General features: G+C 41.2%; 1 protein-coding gene across 2 annotated transcripts in view; it reads right to left on the reverse strand.

Annotated features, from left to right (window-relative positions):
* Positions 1-26,487, reverse strand: part of LOC139754822 (uncharacterized) — a 243,374-nt gene that overhangs the window by 62,510 nt on the left and 154,377 nt on the right. Inside the window, exons 11-12 of one of the 2 annotated variants that reach the window (XM_071672676.1) lie at positions 18,905-19,054; positions 278-331 (exon numbers count right to left, since the gene is read on the reverse strand). In XM_071672676.1, the coding sequence (XP_071528777.1) occupies positions 278-331; positions 18,905-19,054 (204 nt within the window). The remainder of the gene's footprint in view (positions 1-277; positions 332-18,904; positions 19,055-26,487) is intronic. The other variant, XM_071672677.1, reaches the window with a different exon arrangement.

The following is a 26,487-nucleotide window of genomic DNA, read 5'->3' on the forward strand; positions in this document are numbered from 1 at the left end:
ATATCCTTACTGTATAACATCTTTAGTACTTTAGTAGACTTATAAGAACATCCCAGGCTGTCCTGACCATATGTCTTACATAATTACTCACCTCAGACCATAGCACATCTCAGATTAAACCTTTCATTTAGCATATGAACAATAGTGGCCTCTCACAGGTCATTGGACATTGCCTCATTAAAACTACATAACTTCCTTCTTGATTTGACTTTCTACAAGTAAAAATAGTAGGGCACTTAATGACAGTAGTTATTAGATTTTCGTCAGCAATAACTACCTCTGTCCGGTCATCTGATCCATCTCCATCAAGGCTCGGCATGTCTGGTCCTACCTAGATAGAAAAAAGAAAAGTGAAAATTTGGTATTCAAACATGAAAGACAACTTTAAGAAGTAGTTGGTAGGCAGCCAACCATCAGGGAGGTATATCACCAGTACTACCTGCCTGGGTATCAGGAAGGTTAGTGACATCTGCTTAGTGAGCCAGCATTTGAGTGGTTGTCAAGTTGCATTCCTTGGGCCCAGGTACCTGTCTTTTCTTTATGCCTTACTAAAATGTGGACAACTGGCATTCTGTCCACAAACATACAATCTCTCCATGTCATATGCAACAAATGAGAACACTTGATTCAAGCAGCTCATTCTTTGTAACTCTACATTCTTCCTGCGGTGAGCACCATGCGATAGCCTGGCCTTTTGGCAAAAATGGTAGGAGCAGTAGAAAGAAGTAGTAGGTAGGAATATTTAGGCAGGATTATTAAGTAGAAACATTAGGTAGAAGCAGCAAGTAGGAGCATTAGATTGAAGTGGTCATTAGGAACATTAGATAGGAACCTCTGAAAATACTGCACTAACCTTGCCCTCTGCCAGTAGCCTATCAAGGGTGAGGGACTAAAGGCTATGAAGTGGCACTGGAGTTCATTAGTAATGGGAACTCTGTTGCCATGGCCACCCCTTTGAGGGAGTTCTAGTTGGAATACATTATATTTTTGTTCCCTGACAACAAGAACATTCTGGTAACATATTTATTTATCTTTTATTTTGCTTTGTCGCTGTCTCCCGCATTTGCGAGGTAGCGCATGGAAACAGACGAAAGAATGGCCCAACCCACCTCCATACACATGTATATACATACACGTCCACACACGCAAATATACATACCTATACATCTCAATGTACACATATATATACACACACAGACACATACATATATACCCATGCACACAATTCACACTGTCTGCCTTTATTCATTTCCCATCGCCACCTCGCCACACATGGAATACTATCCCCCTCCCCCCTCATGTGTGCGAGGTAGTACTAGGAAAAGACAACAAAGGCCCCATTCGTTCACACGCAGTCTCTAGCTGTCATGCAATAATGCCCGAAACCACAGCTCCCTTTCCACATCCAGGCCCCACACAACTTTCCATGGTTTACCCCAGATGCTTCACATGCCCTGATTCAATCCACTGACAGCACGTCAACCCCGGTATACCACATCGATCCAATTCACTCTATTCCTTGCCCGCCTTTCACCCTCCTGCATGTTCAGGCCCCGATCACTCAAAATCTTTTTCACTCCATCTTTCCACCTCCAATTTGGTCTCCCACTTCTCCTCGTTCCCTCCACCTCCGACACATTTATCCTCTTGGTCAATCTTTCCTCACTCATTCTGGTAGTGTATGTGCAGTTTTCTGAAACTGTACAGTCATACCTGCTTCCTGATGACTAAGTTAACACAATATTTGCAACAAATCTTCTGTACACAGCAAATAAACATAAATGGAGTTTTCTGCAAGTAACCATCTTATGGCCTATAAGGGGAAAGGCCTAGCTGAAATGGAAATACAGGTGCTTCACAACTTACAATGAGGTTTTGTTTTGATAAACCCAATGTAAGTTGAAAATATTGTATGTCAAAAATTAGTTTCATACATTTAATACTGTCCATCTAACCTACCGAACGTCATAGCTTAGCCTCCTTTAAACATTTTCAGAACACCTACATTAGCCTATAGTTGGAAAATATCATATAATACAAAGCCTATTTTATAATACAAAGTTGAATATCTCATGTAATTTATTGAAGAAAACAATGGTTGTATGGGTACATACACTGGGCCTGAAGAATGTTTGAAGCACATAACACTTAGAATTAACTGCTAGATGATAAGGATGCTACATCGACAGGGCAATCAATTTCTCTCTTCTGATGAGGCTCAAGAATAGCTGGTAAAAGGCACTGGGTCGATGACACTTGTGGATGGTTTAGATTTCCTCAGGAGGATATCAAGTGTTGACTATACAGTCTGTTTCTTCTTTTCATTATACATTTCTCTATAACAAGCAAGAGCATCCTGTATCTGTCTGTCAATTCTTGCAAATCTCTCATGATTGATGTCCATTTCCTCTAACCTCCAGACTCCTCTGCCGATAGTAGCTAATTCCTCCGCCATTTTCTTTGCTGTGAACTTTCTTGGAGCCTCGGGTATAACTTCTTCTGCCTCAACTTCTTTACTTCCTTCATCCCCCAGTGCAATCAGCTCCTCATTGGAAAGCTTTTCAGCCTCATTGCCAACAAGCTCATGAGTATCCTCTTCACCAATGTCCAATTCTAGCCATTTTCCAAGCACTAATATCTTGTTACTTATCATTTCCTCAATGGCAGAATCTTTGAATGTGTTCACATATGTCTTCAAACTTTCCTCCAAATGCTATTCATGCATTGTTGTGAGACTTTTCCAATGGTGAAGCAATGTTCCAGATAGTATTTAGAATGTTAAAATCTTTCCAAAAGTTTTGGAGCATTTTGCCAGACTCAGTCGCTTCAACAGCCTACACAAACATCTGCTGTAAATAGTACACTTTGAACACAGCTTATTGTGCCTTGATCCATAGGTCGAATGAATGTGGTTGTGTGCAGCGACATATACATAAACCTTACATCAGGATTTGTGTTGCTGATGTGCTGTGGATGCCCAGGAGCACTGTCTAAGATCAGAAGAATCTGGAATGGGACATTATTTTGCCTAAAATATTCTTTTGACTGAAGAATAAAACAGTTCAAGAACCAGTCTTCAAACAATGCTAATGACATCTAGGCTTTATTGTTATGGCAATAATAAATGAGAAGCATATGCTTGCTCACATTCTTGAACAATCTAGGGTTCTCCAAGTGGCAGATTAGGAAAGGCTCTCATTCAAACCCTGCAACATTTCCACCCAAAAGCAGCATACATGGTCTTTGAATGCCCTGAATCCTGGTACTGTCTTGGACTTTTGATGAAAGTATATACACTTTAGCATATGCTCCCAGAACAAGGTCATTTCACTGACATCAAATATTTGTTCTAACAAATATCTATCATCCACAATTATCCTATGCAGCTCTTCCTTAACAGTTTCATCATCTTCAGTATTGGCACTTGCTGCCTCACAGATAACATTTATGTTATGAAAATTATGATGCCTTTTGAAGTATTGAAGCCACCTATGACTTACTGTAAACATCTGTGTACATGTAGGATCATCGGCATGCTGTTTTAACATATCAGAAAGACTTCTTGCCTTGGCGAGGATCGCCAGTAGGTTAAGTGGTATGTGCTTCTGTATCTGGTCTTCCATCCACATGACGGTTAATATTTCCATATCATCGATCGGCCCAGCTCTTTTCTCCATGATGACAGAGAGTTTAACCGATGCTGAAGATTTCACTGCTTCAATGATTCACTTATCCTTTAAGATGGTCGAGATTGTCGATTGCGAAAGTCCTAACTCATGTGCGATGGCCATTACTGGCTTGCTGTCTTCATGCTGGGCAATTATCTTTGATTTTACCTCAAGAGTAACTGCCTTCCTCTTCTTCTCACCAGAGGCAGGACACATAGATGGGCGATTTGTAAACATGATGAGATGCAAAAACACAAAACACAAAATCCAAAAAATGCTGGCAACACAGTACACTGTAAGTTATGGTTGTTTACACTAGTGATCGCATGGCTGACTGGAAGCTGCAGCTTGCTGCCACTGTGCAGCATCATGAGAGAGTATTGTACCATGTATCGTAAGCCTGGGAAAGCATCAAACTTTAAAATTTGAAGTAAGGTTTCCAATGAATGCATACCACTATTGCACCATCGTAAACTCAAAATATTGCAAGCTGAACCATCGTAGGTTGAGGAGCACCTGTACTGCCATCGTAAGATCATGTTTTCTAAAAACAGAAATGAACTAACAGCACAGGAGAAGGTAAACAATATAAGGAAAGACAAAATAACCAAAACCCAGCTAAGAAACAGACGAAAGAAAGGCCTAACCCACCCACATACACATGCATATACATAAACACCCACATACACATGCATATACATAAACGCCCACACACAAACATATACATACCTATACATTTCAACATATACATATGGATGGGGTTGTTACGGAGGTAAATGCAAGAGTTTTGGAAAGAGGGGCAAGTATGAAGTCTGTTGGGGATGAGAGAGCTTGGGAAGTGAGTCAGTTGTTGTTCGCTGATGATACAGCGCTGGTGGCTGATTCATGTGAGAAACTGCAGAAGCTGGTGACTGAGTTTGGAAAAGCGTGTGGAAGAAGAAAGTTAAGAGTAAATGTGAATAAGAGCAAGGTTATTAGGTACAGTAGGGTTGAGGGTCAAGTCAATTGGGAGGTGAGTTTGAATGGAGAAAAACTGGAGGAAGTGAAGTGTTTTAGATATCTGGGAGTGGATCTGGCAGCAGATGGAACCATGGAAGCGGAAGTGGATCATAGGGTGGGGGAGGGGGCGAAAATCCTGGGGGCCTTGAAGAATGTGTGGAAGTCGAGAACATTATCTCGGAAAGCAAAAATGGGTATGTTTGAAGGAATAGTGGTTCCAACAATGTTGTATGGTTGCGAGGCGTGGGCTATGGATAGAGTTGTGCGCAGGAGGATGGATGTGCTGGAAATGAGATGTTTGAGGACAATGTGTGGTGTGAGGTGGTTTGATCGAGTGAGTAATGTAAGGGTAAGAGAGATGTGTGGAAATAAAAAGAGCGTGGTTGAGAGAGCAGAAGAGGGTGTTTTGAAGTGGTTTGGGCACATGGAGAGGATGAGTGAGGAAAGATTGACCAAGAGGATATATGTGTCGGAGGTGGAGGGAACAAGGAGAAGAGGGAGACCAAATTGGAGGTGGAAAGATGGAGTGAAAAAGATTTTGTGTGATCGGGGCCTGAACATGCAGGAGGGTGAAAGGAGGGCAAGGAATAGAGTGGATTGGATCGATGTGGTATACTGGGGTTGACGTGCTGTCAGTGGATTGAATAAAGGCATGTGAGGCGTCTGGGGTAAACCATGGAAAGCTGTGTAGGTATGTATATTTGCGTGTGTGGACGTATGTATATACATGTGTATGGGGGGGGGGTTGGGCCATTTCTTTCGTCTGTTTCCTTGCGCTACCTCGCAAACGCGGGAGACAGCGACAAAGTATAATAATAATAATAATAAAAAACATACATATACAGACATATACATATATACACATGTGCGCATTCATACTTGCTGCCTTCATCCATTCCTATCGCCACCCCGCCACACACGCAATGGCTCAAAATCTTTTTCACTCCATCCTTCCACCTCTAATTTGGTCTCCCACTTCTCCTCATTCCCTCCACCTCTGATACATATAATCTCTTTGTTAATCTTTCCTCACTCATTCTCTCCATGTGACCAAACCATTTTAATACATGCTCTTCTGCCCTCTCAATCACACTCTTTTTATTACCGCACATCTCTCTTACCCTATTATTACTTAGTCGATCAAACCACCTCACACCACATATTGTCCCCAAACATCTCATTTTCAACACATCCATTCCCCTCTACACAACCCTATCTATAGCCCATGCCTTACAACCATATAATATTGCAGGAACCACTATTCCTTCAAACATACCCATTTTTGCTCTGAGATAAGGTTCTCTCCTTCTAAACATTCTTCAAAGCTCCCAGAAACTTTGCCCTCTCCTCCATCCTGTGACTCATTTCTGCTTCCATGGTTCCATCTGCTGCTATATCCACTCCCAGATTTCTAAAATACTTCACTTCCTCCAGTTTTTCTCCATTCAAACTTACCTCCCAAAAGTTTGTCCCTCAACCCTCCTAAACCTAATAACCTTGCTCTTATTTACATTTACTCTCAGCTTTCTTCTTTCACACACTTTACCAAACTCAGTCACCAACTTCTGCAGCTTCTCAACCAAATCAACTACCAGTGCTGTATCATCAGCAAACAACAACTGACTCACTTCCCAAGCCCTCTCATCCATAACAGACTGCATACTTGCCCCCCCTCTCTTCAAAACTTTTGCATTCACCTTCCTAACAACACCATCCATAAACAAATTAAACAACCATGGAGACATCACACACCCCTGCCACAAACAGACATTCACTGGGAACTAATCATTTTCCTCTCTTCCTACTCGTTCATATGCCTTACATCCTTGATCAAAAGTTTTCACTGCTTCTAGCAACTTACCTCCCATACCATATACTTTAAATACCTTCCACAGACCATCTCTATCAAACCTCCCATCACCATTACACAACCAGCAGATAGCATTTTACAGAACCTATCTATAAAACACCAAGGTATATGAATACAAACATAAGGAATATGAACTTGCTCTCATAAAACATACAAACTTCCAACATCCAGTCTCGAACCCGGGACCTTGCGAAGCCCCACAGAAAACAGCATCATTACCCCCTGCTTCAGCGAGGTAGCACCAGGAAAACAGAAAACAGACAAAAAAGGCCAATGTTCATTCACACTCCTTCTCTAGCTGTCATGTGTAATGCACCAAAACCACCACTCCTAATCCACATCCAGGCCCCACAGAACTTTCCTTGGTTTATCCCAGACATTTCACACACCCTGGTTCAGTCCATTGACAGCACATCGACCCCGATATACCACATCATTCCAATTCACTCTATTCCATGCATGTCTCTCACCCTCCTGTATGTTCAGGATCTAATCACTCAAAATATCTTTCACTCCATTCTTCCACCTCCAATCTGGTCTCCCACTTACATATTTTCTTTGTCAATCTTTCCTCACTCATTCTCTCCATATGTCCAAACATTTCAACACACCCACTTCTGCTCTTTCAACCACACTCTTCTTATTTCCACACATCTCTCCTACACTTTCATTATTTACTCGATCAAAAACGCCTCACACTGCATAATGTCCGCAAACATTTCATTTCCAACACATCCACCCTCCTCCGTACAGCCCTATTCATAGCCCATGCCTCGCAACAATATAATATTGTTGGAAATACTATTCCCTCAAACATACCCATTTTTGCTCTCTGAGATAATGTTCTCTCCTTCCCCACATTCTTCATCACTCCCAGAACCTTAGACTGAGTTTGGTAAAGTGTGTGAAAAAAGAAAGCTGAGAGAAAATGTGAATAAGAGCAAAGTTATTAGGTTCAGTAGGGCTGATGGACAAATCAGTTGGGAGGTAAGCTTCAATGGAGAAAAACCGGATGAAGTGTTTTAGATATCTGGGAGTGGACTTCGCAGCAGATGGAACCATGGAAGCGGAAGTGAGTCACAGGGTGGGGGAGGGAGGCAAAGGTTCTGAGAGCATTAAAGAATGTGTGGAAGAAGAGAATGTCATCTCAGAGAGCAAAAATGGGTATGTTTGAAGGAATAGTGGTTCCAACAATGTTATACGGTTACAAGGCATGGGCTATAGATAGGGCTGTGCAGAGGAGGGTGGATGTGTTGCAAATGAGATGTTTGAGGACAAAATGTGGTGTGAGGTGGTTTGATCAAGTAAGTAATGAAAGTGTAAGAGGGATGTGTGGTAATAAAAAGAGTGTGGTTGAGAGAGCAGATGAGGGTGTTTTGAAATGGTTTGGTCACATGGAGAGAATGAGTGAGGAAAGATTGACCAAGAGGATATATGTGTCAGAGGTGGAGGGAACAAGAAGTGGGAGACCAAACTGGAGGCGGAAGGATGAAGTGAAAAAGATTTTGAGCGATCAGGGCCTGAACATACAGGTGGGTGAAAAGTGTGCAAGGAATAGAGTGAATTGGAATGATGTGGTATACCGCGGTCGGAGTGCTGTCAATGGATTGAACCAGGGCATGTCAAGCATCTCAGGTAAACCATGGAAAATTTTGTGGGGCTTGGATGTGGAAAGGGAACTGTGCTTTTGGTGCATTACATGTGACAGTTAAACACTGAGTGTGAACGAATTTCGCCTTTCTTGTCTTTTCCTAGCGATACCTCGCACGCACGTGGGTGGAGGGGGGACGGGGTGTGTGTGTGTGTGTGTGTGTGTGTGTGTGTGTGTGTGTGTGTGATGGGTGATTTGCATGCAATGGTGAGTAATGTGGCAGTTGAGGGAATAATTGGTGTACATGGGGTGTTCAGTGTTGTAAATGGAAATGGTGAAGAGCTTGTAGATTTATGTGCTGAAAAAGGACTGGTGATTGGGAATACCTGGTTTAAAAAGACAGATATACATAAGTATACTTATGTAAGTAGGAAGGATGGCCAGAGAGCGTTATTGGATTATGTGTTAATTGATAGGTGCACAAAAGAGAGATTTTTTGGATGTTAATGTGCTGAGAGGTGCAACTGTGGGGATGTCTGATCATTATCTTGTGGAGGCGAAGGTGAATATTTGCAGAGGTTTCCAGAAAAGAAGAGAGAATGTTGGGGTGAAGAGAGTGGTGAAAATAAGTGAGCTTGAGAAGGAGACTTGTGTGAGGAAGTACCAGGAGAGACTGAGTACAGAATGGAAAAAGGTGAGAACAAAGGACGTAAGGGGAGTGGGGGAGGAATGGGATGTATTTATGGAAGCAGTGATGGCTTGAGCAAAAGATGCTAGTGGCATGAGAAGAGTGGGAGGTGGGCAGATTAGAAAGGGTAGTGAGTGGTGGGATGAAGAAGTAAGATTATTAGTGAAAAAGAGAGGCATTTGGACGATTTTTGTAAGGAAATAATGTAAATGACTGGAAGATGTATAAAAGACAGAGGCAGGAGGTCAAGAGAAAGGTGCAAGAGGTGAAAAAGAGGGCAAACGAGAGTTGGGGTGAGAGAGTATCATTAAATTTTAGGGAGAATAAAAAGATGTTTTGGAAGGAGGGAAATTAAGTGCATAAGACAAGGGAACAAATGGGAACTTCAGTGAAGGGGGTTAATGGAGAGGTGATAACAATTAGTGGTAATGTGAGAAGGAGATAGAGTGAGTATTTTGAAGGTTTGTTGAATGTGTTTGATGATAGAGTGGCAGATATAGGGTGTTTTGGTCGAACTGGTGTGCAAAGTGAGAGGGTTAGGGAGAATGATTTGGTAAACAGAGAAGAGGAAGTAAAAGCTTTGCGGAAGATGAAAGCCGGCAAGGCAGAGGGTTTGGATGGTATTGCACTGGAATCTATCAAAAAATGGGGTGACTGTATTGTTGACAGGTTGATAAGGTTATTTAATGTATGTATGACTCATGGTGAGGTGCCTGAGGATTGGTGGAATACTTGCATAGTGCCATTGTACAAAGGCAAAGGGGATAAAAGTGAGAGCTCAAATTACAAAGGTATAAGTTTGTTGAGTATTGCTGGGAAATTATATGGGAGGGTATTGATTGAGAGGGTGAAGGCATGAACAGAGCATCAGATTGGGGAAGAGCAGTGTGGTTTCAGAAGTGGTAGAGGATGTGTGAATCAGGTGTTTGCTTTGAAGAATGTATGCGAGAAATACTTAGAAAAGCAAATGGATGTGTATGTAGCATTTATGGATCTGGAGAAGGCATATGATAAGAGTTGATTGAGATGCTCTGTGGAAGTTATTGAGAATATATGGTGTGAGAGGCAAGTTGTTAGAAGCAGTGAAAAGTTTTTATCGAGGATGTAAGGCATATGTACCTGTAGGATGAGAGGAAAGTGATTGGTTCTCAGTGAATGTTGGTATGCGGTAGGGGTGTGTGATGTCTCCATGGATGTTTAATTTGTTTATGGATGGGGTTGTTAGGAAGGTGAATGCAAGAGTTTTGGAAAGAGGGGCAAGTATGCAGTGTGTTGTGGATGAGAAAGCTTGGGAAGTGAGTCAGTTGTTGTTCGCTGATGATACAGCGCTGGCGGCGGATTCGGGTGAGAAACTGCAGAAGCTGGTGACTGAGTTCGGTAAAGTGTGTGAAAGAAGAAAGCTGAGAGTAAATGTGAATAAGAGCAAGACTATTAGGTACAGTGGGGTTGAGGGACAAGTCAGTTGGGAGGTAAGTTTGAATGGAGAAAAACTGGAGGAAGTGAAGTGTTTTAGATATCTGGGAGTGGATTTGGCAGCGGATGGAACCATGGAAGCGGAAGTGAATCATAGGGTGGGGGAGGGGGGCGATAGTTCTGGGAGTGTTGAAGAATGTGTGGAAGTCGAGAACATTATCTCAGAAAGCAAAAATGGGTATGTTTGAAGGAATAGTATTTCCAACAATGTTATAGGGTTGCGAGGCGTGGGCTATAGATAGAGTTGCGCGGTGGAGGGTGGATGTGCTGGAAATGAGATGTTTGAGGACAATATGTGGTGTGAGGTGGTTTGATCGAGTAAGTAATAATAGGGTAAGAGATATATATATATATATATATATATATATATATATATATATATATATATATATATATATATATATATATATTTTTTTTTTTTTTTCCAAAAGAGGGAACAGAGAAGGGGCCCAGGTGAGGATATTCCCTCAAGGGCCCAGTCCTCTGTTCTCAACGCTACCTCGCTAATGCAGGAAATGGCGAATAGTATGAAAGAAAAAAGAAAAGATAATTGGTAATAAAAAGAGTGTGGTTGAGAGAGCAGAAGAGGGTGTTTTGAAATGGTTTGGTCACATGGAGAGAATGAGTCAGGAAAGATTGACCAAGAGAATACATGTGTCAGAGGTGGAGGGAACGAGATGTGGGAGACCAAATTGGAGGTGGAAAGATGGAGTGAATAAGATTTTGAGTGATTGGGGCCTAAACATGTAGGAGGGTGAAAGGCGTGCAAGGAATAGAGTGAATTGGAATGATGTGGTATACCGAGGTCGACGTGCTATCAATGGATTGAACCAGGGCATGTGAAGCGTCTGGGTAAACCATGGAAAGTTTTGTGGGGGCCTGGATGTGGCAAGGGAGCTGTGGTTTCGGTGCATTATTACATGACAGCTAGAGACTGAGTGTGAACGAATGTGGCCTTTGTTGTCTTTTCCTAGCGCTACCTCGCATACATGCGGGGGGTAGGGGCTCTTATTTCATGTGTGGCAGGGTGGCGATGGGAATGAATAAAGGCAGACAGTATGAATTATGTAAAAGTTTATATATGTATATGTCTGTATGTGTATATATATGTATAAGTTGAGATGTACAGGTATGTATATTTGCGTGTGTGGACGTGTATGTATATACATGTGTATATGGGTGGGTTTGGCCATTCTTTCGTTTGTTTCCTTGCGCTACCTTGCTAATGCGGGAGACAACGACAAAGTAAGATAAATAAAATAAATATATTTATTATCTTTATCTTATACTTTGTCGCTGTCTCCTGCATTAGTGAGGTAGTGCAAGGAAATAGATGAAAGAATAGCCCAACTCACCCCCATACAAATGTACATACATACACATCCACACATGCAGATATACATACCTATACATTTCAAAGTATACATATACACATATACATACACAGACATATACATATATACACTTGTACATAATTCATACTTGCTGCCTTTATTCATTCCTAATGCCACCCGACCACACATGAAACGACAACCCCCTCCCCCACACATGCACAAGGTAGTGCTAGGAAAAGACAAAAGGCCACATTTGTTCACACTTGGTCTCAAGCAGTCATGTATAATGCACCGCAACCACAACTCCTTTCCACACCCAGGCCCCCACAAAACTTTCCATGGTTTACCCCAGATACTTCACATGCTCTGGTTCAATCCATTGACAGCACATCGACCCCGGTATACCACATCGTTCCAATTCACTCTATTCCTTGCACGTCTTTCACCCTCCTGCACGTTCAGGCCCCAATCGCTCAAAATCTTTTTCACTCCTTCCACCTCTAATTTGGTCTCCCACTTTTCCTCTCTGACACATATATCCTCTTTGTCATTCTTTCCTCACTCATTCTCTCCATGTGACCAAACCATTTCAATACACCCTCTTCTGCTCTCTCAACCACACTCTTTTTATTACCACACATCTCTCTTACCCATTCATTACTAACTAGATCAAACCACCTCACACCACATATTGTCCTCAAACATTTCATTTCCAACACATTCACCCTCCTCCACACAACCCTAGCTATACCCCATGCCTCGCAACCACATAACATTATTGGAACCACTATTCCTTCAAACATACTCATTTTTGCTTTCCCAGATAATGTTCTCGCGTTCCACACATTTTTCAACGCTCCTAGAACTTTCACCCCTCCCCCACCCTATGATTCACTTCCGCTTCCATGGTTTCACCCACTGCCAAATCCACTCCCAGATATCTAAAGCACTTCACTTCCTCCAGTTTTACTCCACTGAAACTTATATATATATATATATATATATATATATATATATATATATATATATATATATCACACTTGGTCTCAAGCAGTCATGTATAATGCACCGCAACCACAACTCCTTTCCACACCCAGGCCCCCACAAAACTTTCCATGGTTTACCCCAGATACTTCACATGCTCTGGTTCAATCCATTGACAGCACATCGACCCCGGTATACCACATCGTTCCAATTCACTCTATTCCTTGCACGTCTTTCACCCTCCTGCACGTTCAGGCCCCAATCGCTCAAAATCTTTTTCACTCCTTCCACCTCTAATTTGGTCTCCCACTTTTCCTCTCTGACACATATATCCTCTTTGTCATTCTTTCCTCACTCATTCTCTCCATGTGACCAAACCATTTCAATACACCCTCTTCTGCTCTCTCAACCACACTCTTTTTATTACCACACATCTCTCTTACCCATTCATTACTAACTAGATCAAACCACCTCACACCACATATTGTCCTCAAACATTTCATTTCCAACACATTCACCCTCCTCCACACAACCCTAGCTATACCCCATGCCTCGCAACCACATAACATTATTGGAACCACTATTCCTTCAAACATACTCATTTTTGCTTTCCCAGATAATGTTCTCGCGTTCCACACATTTTTCAACGCTCCTAGAACTTTCACCCCTCCCCCACCCTATGATTCACTTCCGCTTCCATGGTTTCACCCACTGCCAAATCCACTCCCAGATATCTAAAGCACTTCACTTCCTCCAGTTTTACTCCACTGAAACTTATATATATATATATATATATATATATATATATATATATATATATATATATATATTTTTTTTTTTTTTTTTTTATACTTTGTCGCTGTCTCCCGCGTTTGCGAGGTAGCGCAAGGAAACAGACGAAAGAAATGGCCCAACCCCCCCCATACACATGTACATACACACGTCCACACACGGAAATATACATACCTACACAGCTTTCCATGGTTTACCCCGGACGCTTCACATGCCTTGATTCAATCCACTGACAGCACGTCAACCCCTGCATACCACATCGCTCCAATTCACTCTATTCCTTGCCCTCCTTTCACCCTGTGTGTGTGTGTGTGTGTGTGTATATGAGTGGCTGGGCCATTCTTCATTTGTTTCATGGAGCTACCTCACTGACAAGGGAAACAAGTAAGGAAAATGCAAGGGTCTTGGAGAGAGGGATGGGTCTGCAGTCTGTTAGGAGTGAAGGGCCTGAAAGGTAAGTTCCTATTTGCTGATAACAAAGCTCTAGTGGCAGATTCATATGAACAGCTGCAGAAATTGGTTTCTGAGTATGAGAGAGTCTGTGAAAGCAAAAACAGAGAGTTACTAAAAGTAAGGGTAAAATATATCAGGGTAGAAGGGTAGATGTTAGAAAGTTAAGAAAGGATTAAGGGGCAGCATAGTCCTCCCAAACTCTGACATATGCAGCTGAAACATGGACACTGAATGAGCCACACAGATCAATAATCCAGGTTGTGGAAATGAGTTATTTGAGAAGCATGTAGTATGACTAGATGGAACAAAGAAAGAAATGAGGGGGTGTATGATACATGGTATGGCAGGGAATGAAAAGAAAATGAAATGTGGAGTGGAAGAAGGGGTAAATGTAACACTTTGAGGTGTTCAGTGATGACACAGCACTGTTAGCAGATTCAAGTGAGAAACTGCAGAAGTTGGTGTCTGAGCATAGGAGAGTTTATGAAAGGAGGAAGTTGAGAGTACAAAGTGAAAAAATATCAAAATCATTTGGTTTAGCAGTGCAAAGAAATAGTTTAGTTGGGACTGGATGGGACAAACTTGGATGAAATGGGATGCTTTAGATACACTGGGGTGTCTAACAGGGCAAAAATGGGTATGTTTGAAGGTAAAGTAGTCCAAATGATGATGCATGGATTCGAGGCATCGGCTATACATAAGAAAGTACAAAGGAGGGTGGGTCTACTAGAAACTGAATATCTGAGAACAATATATAGACAAGGGATGATAAAGTAACTGCAAGGTAAGACATAGGTGTGGTAATAAGAATATCATTGGGAGAGCTGAAAAGTCTGTGCTGAAATGTTTTCAACATAGGGAGAGAATATGTGAGGAGGAACTGACAGAGGATATGTGAAAGAATTGGAGGGGAAATGGGAATGGGGGAGACTAAACTGGTGATGGAGGGATGGAATGAAAAGATTTTGAGTGCTCGGGGTCTGAACATGCTGGAGGGTGAAAATTGTGCGTGTGACAGTGTGAATCAGATTAATGTGGTATAAAAGAGGAAATGTGCCATCAATGGACTGAACCAGGGTACATGAAGAAGCTGGAAATAATCACAGAAAGGTGTGTGGAACCTGGTTATGGTTTTGGGGCTGTGGTTTTGGTGCATTACAAGACTGCTAGAGAATTAATGAGAACGAATGAGGCCTCTTCTTCATCTGTTCCTGTTCTCACTAATATGGGAAACATTAAACAAATATGAAAAAAATGCCTATGCTTATGAACACAAAACTCATATATAACCTGCAACCTGTTTACTCACAAAAAAACAGGCTTGTCACTAGCCACCATACCTCACCATCACACTATCTCTGCACCCTCTTTTCTTAGTTTTGCTCTCATCTCTCTTATCACTCCACCCATATATATGTTAAAAAGCCATGGCAACACCAAACAGCGCTGCCTCACATCCACACATATACAGAAACTTTCACTTAACTCTTCACATTCTCAAATATGCATTTGCCCCTCTATAACAGGCTTTCACACCATACAACAATTGTCCCCTATCCCATACATCCTGAATACATCCTACAAAGCATTCTGACTTGTCCTATGCTTTTTCCAGATCCATAGAAGCAGCATATGGCTTCTAACCTTTTGCTATATACTTTCCCAAAGCCATTTTCACCATAAAAATCTGATCCACACATCCCCTGCCTTTCTTACAATCCACTTGCTCCTCATTTATTCGATATTCAGGAACTTCCATCACTCAATACACTCTCTTAAATTCACTTTTTCTGGTACACTTAACAGACTTATTCCTCCTATAATTGCTACATATATCTTTATCACCTTTTATTTTGAATAAAGAAACATCCAGCCCTCAGGCACAACCTTCTGCTTCCATGTTAAATTACATATCAGATGCATCCACTCTGTCACCCTTTCTCCTCCTTACTTTAATATTTCAGCCATAATCCCATCCACCTCAATTGCCTTTCCTACCTGCAACCTCATTACTGCCCATTTTACCTCTCCTCTTATGACAGGCCTAATCACTTATATCATTTACCCTGCATACTCCAAACCCATGGGTGTAACAACTGCTGCCTCACCTTCTCCCAAATTCATCAGTTCTTCAAAATACTCTCCATCTTCTTTTCACTTCCATATCTGGATTCAACAACTCCCCTTCCTTACTTCTCACAATTCCATTTCCACTCTTACATCAACCTCTTTCCTTTTTTCATCTCCTTCCAGTACAATTTCATATCTTCCCTAAATTTTCATTCAACTTTCTTCCAAAATCTTCACCTACTCTTTCTTTGCTTTCCTCTATCAGCTTCTTAACATTCCACCCACATCTTATATTCTTCCCTCTTCATTTGCTGAACTTCCACTGGTACATTCCTCTTGAGCAATCTGCATTTCTAATCTCATCCATCCACCATGCATTTCCCCTTTCATCCTTATATCTTATGACCTTGTGTCGAACTACTAGCTCTTCAATCTTTAAGCCTTTCTCTAAAAATTTTAAACACCTCATTCACACATGGCTGCATCCTTACATTTATTGCACTTTCATTTAAACTTTCTGTCACCCCTTCACACTCCTTGCATTATTTCTAATTAATATTCTCATTTGCCAACACTTTTACCTCTCCATTCTTCCTTACACTGTACCTCCACTTCTCTTTGATCCTCACCTCCACAAAAACTGCAAAATGGTCAGCATCTCTAAAGAATCCTCTCCCAACTCTAGTGCCCAACATAACCTTTCTCAACCTGTCCTCCATTGCCACACAGGCAATCAAACCCCTTTTGTTCTTTTCTTTCATCATTTTTCATCCAAGTACATCTGTGAAGCATCTTACAATGACAAAACGTTTTTGAGAAGAATAAACTCCTCTTAGCACAGACATGCATTACTTAACTTCCATTCTCATTTACTTTTGGCACTCCTCATTGACTATTTTGCCAATCATATATCCCACCTTTGTTTTTGCATCATCCATTACAGCTACCTTATTCTCTTTCACAAACCCATTTATACAGTCATTCAATTTCTCTAGAAACCCTTCACTTCATTATTACCTCACACACTCTTCACATTCATGGGCAGATATACACATACCATGACTACCTCACAATTCCCATCTTTCTTTTCATCCACATTATTCTTGATCCACTCCATCCATGCTCTGTAACACCCTCCCATACTCTCAGCGACGGCAGAATTACACATCCATCTTTCCCTCTTCCCTAATAATTTTCATTCATTCCCATCCATACCACTCCACTCCTCCATCCATGCCCTCCCAAAACTTGCATGCATCATTTCCAATTTCACTCCATACATCCTGCTCAAGGATATGGGTTTCCCCAGTTCCCAACATATCCAAACTATAACTTTTAATGTCTTCACAAGATCCCTGCTTTTACTCTTACCAGTCATCCCATTTACATTCTGAACCATTTCCATCTATCACGCATCCCTTGCACTCCCCAAAATAACTTGTAGACTCCAGTGCTGCTTCATAGCATTTACTGCCTCACCCTTAATAGGCCACTGGTAGAGGACAACTCCAGCATGGTGTTTTTCAGAGGCATCAGGGCTCTCAGACCATCCAAAAAACTCAAATTTCTGTACACCATAAGTGTTCACAAATGTTGCAGGGTTACAGGAGTGATGTACTCATAAGAGTGACCAATAAGAAGTAAAATAATTTCAGTACACCTTAGTGTTCATAAATGTTACAGGGTTACAGAGGTGATGTACTCATAAGAGTGAGCAATAAGAAGTAAAAATATTCATGAGGGTAGAAATATTATGAGGAGACCATTCAATATGTAGCAAACTAGGTTAAAATATTCTTAGTATGAAGCAAAAATGGATGTTGACTTCCTTTCATGATTATCAGCCTTTTTCAGAGTTAGCTAGGCAGACAAGAAGCAACGCTCATGTACTCGCATACATTTTTTTATAAATCATAAACAATGCACCAAAACTAGAGTCCCCATGTCCATAACCAAACCCCACATGCCCTTACATTGTTTCCCCAGACCACTTCTATGCCCATAAGCCCTGATTCAGCCACCTGAAAGCATGTAGCCCCATGTGAACCACATCACACCAATTAGCTCTATCCCATGTATGCCTCACACCCTCCTGCATGTTCAGGCCCTGATAACTCAAAAGCCTCTTTCACTCTATTCTTCCAGTTTGTCCTCAGTCCCCCCTTTCTCATTGTTCCTTCCACTTCTGACACATAATCTCTCAGCCAGTTTCTCCTCATCCTAACCAAATGTTCAAGCCATTCAAACATACCCTGCTCAGCTCTTTTAAACATAATCCACTTACCACAAAACCTCACTCATAATGTCATTCCAGCTGTTGTCCTCAGGCATTTCATTTCCAATAAATCCACCCTCTTCCACACTTTTCCATTCAGGGTCCATGACTCACATCCATGCAGCACTGTCAGAACTATCATACCAAAAAACACAGCCATCTCCTCTCTCAGAGGTAGTGACCTCTCTTTCCACACACTCTTCAACTTATCCAGGACCTTTGCCACCTGACCCAACATAAGGTTCATTTCATCTTGCGCAGTTCCATCCCCTGCTATGTCCATTCCTAGTTATCTGCAACACCCAATTTCCTCCAAGTTCTCTCCACAAAAACTAAAATGTTTCTCTTCCCTGCTGAATTCATCACCTTACTTTTTTTTTTCCATACTATTCGCCATTTCCCGCGTTAGCGAGGTAGCGTTAAAAACAGAGGACTGGGCCTTTGAGGGAATATCCTCACTGGCCCCCTTCTCTGTTCCTTCTTTTGGGAAAAAAAAAACTTACTTTTATTCACATTCATTCACAAGTTCTTCCTCCATGACTACTAAAGCATATATAAGTGATGCAATGAAGGTGGATGGTTACAGTGACTGAGTATATGTTTCTACAGGAGGTGTATGTGGATCTTCCAGCTGTACAGATGATATAATTCACAGGATCATGAGGGTTCAATAATTACTAAAACATAAAAGTAGTAGTTTCACTTACTTCAGGTGCATCTTCACTAGACCCATTCTCATTCTCGGCGGGCTGCTTTTCCCCAAGCTTGACCAGAGACTCCACAACGCTCATGGTTTCCAAAGAACCTGTGTCCCCTCCCACTGCTCCACTTGATGTAACTGGGACCCCACTTGCTTGCTGATGGAGTATATCAAAACTCTTATTAATATGTCCAAGAAATGGAAAATTTACACCTTCCACTTTCTCCCTATTTCATCATTCTCTCTCCATCTCTTGCATATTCAAACATGAATGGACATACAAACACCTTAAAATGTGTAGTAAAGCAGTTTTGGAACCCTAAATGCCAGTAGTTATAATACAGTAAATCCTTTAAATAACAAAACCCTTTAATAATGATTGCTCCCTTATTGGTATAAGAAGAGAAATACCAATTAAATAAAGGTAATGTTCAATAATGAAGGGGTATTACAGACTCCCTGCACATCAACACTGCTGACATTTTACCACCAGTGGCCTAATCTGTGATTGGCTGGAACTGCTAGAGACCCATTTGCACAGCAGTATCCTTTCTGTTCAGCTATGCATCTCACTGTGTCTGGATGCCATTTTGTTGATTCACTCACTGTGTTTGGATGCCATTTTGTTGATTCATTTCACTGATGTGTAGTACATAGTATACCTTTACCATATTGGGAAAGAACTCATCATGTTTGCCATCAACTGTACTGTAAACTGCGATAAGCTCTCCTGTTATGTGTAATTACCCAAAATTACCTATTTGTACCATAGAGCTTCACACTCATGGAGCCCAACGTGTGTGCTGTACTGAACATGAAGGGAGTTTACACTCGTTGGGCCCTATCTCTTGAACACTCTCTACTATCATACAACCTCTTGAATCTATGTATGCTGTCTGCATCAACCATGTCCTCAGTCAGTTTGTTCCATTCATTCACCACTCTTATATGTATAAGATAAAAGTATTGCTCTACATCCTTATTTACAAAATTCTTAATTTCATGTTATGTCCTCTGGTTGCTCTATCCCTATAACTCTCAAAGAACTGTCCACTGTCCACTTTGTTGATTTCTTTTAAAACTTAAAAGTTGTGATTGCGTCACTCCTCACTCTTTCTACCAAGGTGGGTAAATTTACGGCCTCCAGCCTTTCCCTACAGCTTAGCTCTCTTCTTTCCAGTACCATCTTAGCTGTATTCCTCTATATCTTTTCTATAAGCTCTTTGTACTTCTTTAGGTGCAGTGACGAGACCTGAGAAGCATATTCTGGTTTTGGCCTGAAGTAGGATAAGAACAGAATGCTATTTCCTTATCCATATACTTGAGAGCTGTTGTGATATTTGCCAGCAGATAGTTTGTCTCCTTAACTATTCTCCCAATATGAGACTTTAGAAACAGGTTAGGGAAAATGTCTACTCCCAAGTCCTTCTCACACAAAGAATCATGAAGCTTAATCATATATTGATGCTGTCATTCACTTTCTCCCATCCTTATTACTTTACACTTGCTAGGGTTAACTTTCATCATCCACTATTCATACCAACTTGGAGTCTGTTTTGGTCCCCTTGTAAGCAGATGCAATCTTCCTCTTTATAACTGCCTCATGACTTTTACATCAACAAAAATATATACAGATAGGATTCTATACCATCTGGCAAATCATTAATACAGATCAAAAAGAGTAATGGTCCCAGAAACAAACCCTGTGGCATGCCTCTGATCACTTCTACTCATCTGTAAGTGACTCCTCTGACATGCATCCTTTGTTCCCTCCCGCTGAGACACTCTTCCATCCATCACAGTAATTTCTTCCTTATTCCTGCTTAGTGATGCAGCATCTTAATCAGCCTTCTATGTGGTACAGTGTCAAATGTCTTCTGGCATTCTAGATTCACTTTCTCATAAAACTCTGAGAGATTAGTAACACATGACCTCCTTTCCCTAAAACCCTGCTGCCTCTCATTTAGGATATTTCTCCTCCACAGAGTCATCTACTTGCTTCCTAATAACCTTTTCTAGAAAATTCCACAACACACTTGTTAGTGAGACTGGCGTGTGGTTCATCACCTGTTCCTGATCTCCTCTCTTATATATAAGTATGTTTATATATAGGTATGACATTTGCTCTTGTCCAATCACTTGGCAACCATACCTTTTATTTTCAATGTTGGAGGCTCCAGTCATAGACAACTATCCAAAAAAGGCTGGGCCCTAAAATATAGACAGGATTATGAAGGAGAAAAAGAAGAGGCAAAGGTAAGTATCTACAAATTTTGGAAGAAGTTAAAAACCTATCAAAATGTGCAGGTCATCATTATTTGAAAAGACATGAGAGACTATGAAAGCCTGCATCTGCTAACATCTATTCTGTAACTGTCATGAGCAATGCCCCAAAACCACAGCTCCCTATCCAAAACCAGACCCCGCAAACCTTTCCATAGTTTACCACAGATGCTTCACATGCCCTGGTTCAGTCCGTTGACTGCATGTCGATTCCTGTGTATCACACCATTCCAAGTCACTCTATCCTGTGCATGCTTTTCACCCTCCTATATGATCAGGCTCCAATCACTCATAATCATTTTCACTCAATCCTCCTATCTCCAATTCACTCTACTCCCACTCATCTCCTCCACCTCTGACACATATATCCTCTTTGTTAACTTCTCCCCACTCATTCTCTTTCCCAATCACACCAGCACATCCTCTTCACTCTCTCAACCACACTTATTCTATCATCACAACTCTCTCTCACCCTTTCATTTCTTATGTGATCAAATCACTTCACACCATATATTGTTCTCAAACATTAAATTTCCAACATCTCCATTCTTGTCTGCACATCCTCACCTTTAGAACATGTCTCACATCTATATAACACAACTTGAACTAACATACCTTCAAACAGACCCATTTTTGCCTTCCCAGACAATGACCTCTCCACACATTTTTAAGTGACCCAGAACCTTTGCCTCCTCGCCCTCCATATGACTAACTTTGGCTTCAATGGTTTCATTCACCACCATGTCCACTCCCAGGTATCTAAAACTTCATTTCCTCCAATTTTTTCCCCTTTAAACTCCCATCCCCAACCAACCTGACACTCTGCCCTGCTAAACCTAAAAACCTTGCTCTTATTCACACTTACTCTCAACTTCCTTTCACATACTCTTACAAACTCATTCACCAGCTTCTGCAGCTTCCCATTCAAACTGCCACCAGTGCTATATCATCAGCAAACAACAACTGACTCACTTCCTAAACCCCCTCATCCTCTAAAGACTGCATACACACCCTTCTCTCCAAGACTCTTGCATGTACCTCCCTCTCCACCTCATCCATACACAAATCAAACAGCCATGGAAACATTACACATCCCTGCCACAGACCAACTTTAACTTAGAACCACTCACTCTCCTCTCTTTCCACATGTGCTTGTGCCTTACATCCTTCATGAAAATTTCTCACTGCTTCTAAAAGCTTTTTTCCCACACAATATCTCCTAAAGACCTTCCACAAGCCATCTCCATCAATCCTATCATAAGCTTTCTTCAGATCTATAAATACCACATATAAATCCATCTGTATCTCTAAGTATTTCTAACATATTCTTTAAAGCAAATATCTGATCCAGACATCCTCTGCCACATTGTTCCTTCTCATAAAACTTAACAGGTCCACTTAACAAGCTTATACCTTTCTAGTTTGAACATTCACCTTTAACCCCTTGCCTTTACACATAGGCACAACACATGCATTCTGTCAATTCTCAGCCACGTAACCATGATCCATACATACGATGAAAATCCTACCTAACCAATCAACTACACTTTCACCCCCTTTCTCAAGAAATCTAACTAAAATACCACACATGCATTCTGCCAATTCTTAGCCACATAACCATGATCCATACATACAATGAAAATCCTAACTAACCAATCAACTACACCATTACCCCCTTTCTCAAGAAATTCAACTACAATACCATCCACTCCAGCCACCTTGTTACATTTCTTCTGATGCAAGGTTTTCACCACCTCTACTCTCTTCACCAAACCAATCTCCATAACTCACTCACATATCACCCAAGCCAAAGCATCCTACATCTGCCATCCTCTCATCAAACACATTCAAAAGTCCTCCTCACTACCTGTTCCTGGTTTCTTTTCCTATACAAAGGTATGATGTTTGCTCTTTTTAATTGCAAGGCACTAAGAACTGTGTGTATGTGTGTGTAACTACATATCTGCAAATACATACATAAATAAAGAACGCTTCCTTGAATTCAGGCAGCCTTTTATCTCAAAATATGTAGCCGAGGTATTACACAACTTGGGTGTCATAACTGTAACTATTCAATCAATCAAAAAAGAGCTTAAGATCAAGAAGGGGCTGGATACTTTTTTGCCTTAGATAAGCAAATGAGTTAGGTATATCTACATAGTATAAGAAGCTTTACTGAGCAAATTCTACAGTTACTGTTTTATGCACTTAGTGGTGATTAGGTGAACATTAAGTGATGAAAAGTTGCACACTGATTGAACTGCAATAATACTGAGGTTAACAAATACTATCTATATCTCAAAAGATGGTTTCTTTCTAAAACTCCCTCAATGGTCAACATTAAGTGATGATTAGTTTTGCACTGGCTGAGTTACAGTAACATTGTAGTCAACATATGCATAACTAGCAGAAAACTAAACTATTTGCTTGCTTAGCTGTGCACTTGTTCATGGATTGTTTATGACATTCACAGCAGTAGGTAAATGACTATTCTTGAACCTGTCTGTATGAGCACTGGTTGGCAGAAGGCAGTTGTTGTGATAGATGCTGGTCTATGGACACTGAGGCAGGAAGAGGTCTCCGTGGCAGGAAGGGTGTGGCGTGGACCCTGCAGGTATCTGTCTACATAATGGAGTTTACACTAGGCAACAGCACCGTTATTTCTTATGGAGAAGATTTCCACTGAGTTACTGATTCCCTAATTCACTGGCATGAGAGTTGGAATATACGTCAGTGTCACGATGTTTAGAAAATGTGATCGCAATTGTGACACAGGCCTTTCAAGAAACTCCCACTGAGTCACCATTTCAATGGTAAAATCATCTAATACATAACTCTTAAAGAGGATACATATCACAAAACGAGGGGTACAAGGAGAATGGGGAGACCAAATTGGAGATGGAAGGATGGAGTGAAAAAGATCTCGAGTGATGGGGGCCTAAACAAACTGGAGGGTGGAAGGAGGGTGAAGCAGCTCAGGGAAAATATGGAAAGGTCTCTGGGGCCTGGCTGTGGATTGGAAGCAGTGGTTTTGATGCACTGTGCACTACAGCTAAAGAATGGATGCGATCGACTGCAGCCTTTTTTAGTTTGTTCCTGGCGAGAAATGGTGATTGAGTATGAGAAAAAGAAAATCTCTTTCATAATCAAATTCATTGGGAGATGACAATCTCAAATGAATATGGTAGGTCCAATCCAGCATAATCCAAGTATCCATTTGGGGAAGGGAGGGGTGTAGTTCAAGTCAACAGTTGACTTCAAGCAGCATGAAAGCAACACTGACACACATCTGACCCAATCAAGGGTTGGCTGAGGTATACGTGGGTGTGTGTGTGCGTGTGTGTGTGTGTGTGTGTAAAGGGTAAAAAATAAATAAATAAATAAACATCTGTATAAATGAATTAATAAATATATAAACATATACATAAATGAAGGAATGAATAAACAAGTTTATTGGCTTTAGGCAGCTGTTCAGCTGAAATCAAATAGTAGAGATATCATAGATATTAAAGAACTGGGAGGTCATAATAGTTCCTAGTTAACTAATCATAAAAGAGCTTAAGATCAAGGTGAGCTGGAATTTCCACACTCTGGGTAAGCAATTGGGTGAGGTACTTCTAGACAGACAGGATGGTAGCCATACAGGGATGTTTGCATAGAAAATAGTATAGTTTATACATTATGCCCTTGGTTGAACATTAAGTGATGAATAGTTATAGTTATACAGTAGTTGACATACCACACAGCCTAACAGAAATTGAGCTGTTCACTCACATAACTATGCATTTGTTCATGGACTGTTTATGATGTTCACAATGGTAGGTACAGGAATGTTATATCTGCCTGTATGAGGTCTGACTAGAACAAGCTGATTGTAGTGACGAATGGTGGTCCATGGTAAATGGGCATCAGCAGGATGGAGGTCTCTATGAAAGAGGTACGTCAGAAGTTTACTGACAAAGTGCAGTGTATGCTGTTTGTGTTGGTCAGTGAGGGTGGAAAAGGTTCAGCAAAATGAGGGCCCCTTAGTAGGTGGAGTAAGAAGGGCCCAGGATGATTCTGCACTCATTTTAGCAGGTCCCTCTGTGTAGCTATCATTGATGAGGCCCAGGCTGGGAAAGTGTAGGTGAACTTACACACAGATTGAAAATGGGACAGACATTTCTGAGCTCATTTGGTGGCACACCAAGTGATTTCAGTTGGCAAAGAAGGTAGAGATGATATGAGGAAGGTTTGATGATAGAGGTGAAATGACTCTACAAGTTTAAACTGTCTATAGAAGTTTTTCAAGTTTCTGATTACCCAGAGGATGTGAGAGCCTAGTGTGATGACAGAGGAAAGGATGTTGTCTGCACTCAGGATGATGTGCATCATCCAAGTCTTGGTGTAGTTAATGGTGTTGTTGTTGGCCGCAGTCTACTCCTGAAGGTTGTTGATGTGCTAAATGGCAGCAAAGTCAGGAGAGTTGTTGTTGATAGTGATGCCAAAGGTGGAAGTGTCTACACACTTCCAGCAGTGATTTGCATCCTTCAAGGCTTTAGTGATAAAGATGAGGATGCAGAGTGGCCCCATCTTGGTGCTCTGTGATACTTCACATGTTAGGGGTAGTAAGTCGATGTGGCTCCCCTAAAGCCAACAGTCTGGTGTCATCCAATCCAGAAGTCTGCCAGCCATGAGATGAGACACCCAACAGTCCCAGGTTGACAGCATTCTTTATGATGATGTACCTAATTCAAGGGAGAATTCCTTGTAGAGTGCACTAAAAGACCTATAGTGTGGGTGAGTATTTGGTTTTAAAGTGGTGAGGGTATCAAGCCATCTATTATTCCTCTGCTGTGTTCAGGTGACATAGGGTTAGTAGGTATGCTGGGAGGGATCCGATGTTGAGTGTTGAGTTGTGATAATCATTGATAAATATTGCAAAGTGACTGTTAATTAGGTGAGTGGCCTCCTCATTGCTAAGTTTGTCTACACAAGGGGAAAAAGAGAGCCTTTGCTTGTCAGAACTAGTTACTTCTTTTCTGCTATCATTCTACTGACCCATGTTAGACTACTTTAAATGCTGCACCTTGTTTGGGTAATAAGCCTTCTCTGCAGCTCATACTTTGCATTGCAATTTGTTGTGAAGTTGCATGTAGAGATCATTGTTGCAACTGTTGAACGCTCAATTTTTCTTCTGCATTAGCTGCTTAATGCAGTGGGTGATCCAGAAAGAGTTGGTCGGGCATACAATTACCATCTTTGGGAGGATGAATTGTTGATAGGCAGGTTTCATGATTTATTTTATATAATCATACTTTGTCATTG

The sequence above is a fragment of the Panulirus ornatus genome, chromosome 17 (genome assembly GCF_036320965.1).
Source record: "Panulirus ornatus isolate Po-2019 chromosome 17, ASM3632096v1, whole genome shotgun sequence".
Lineage (NCBI taxonomy): Eukaryota > Metazoa > Arthropoda > Malacostraca > Decapoda > Palinuridae > Panulirus > Panulirus ornatus.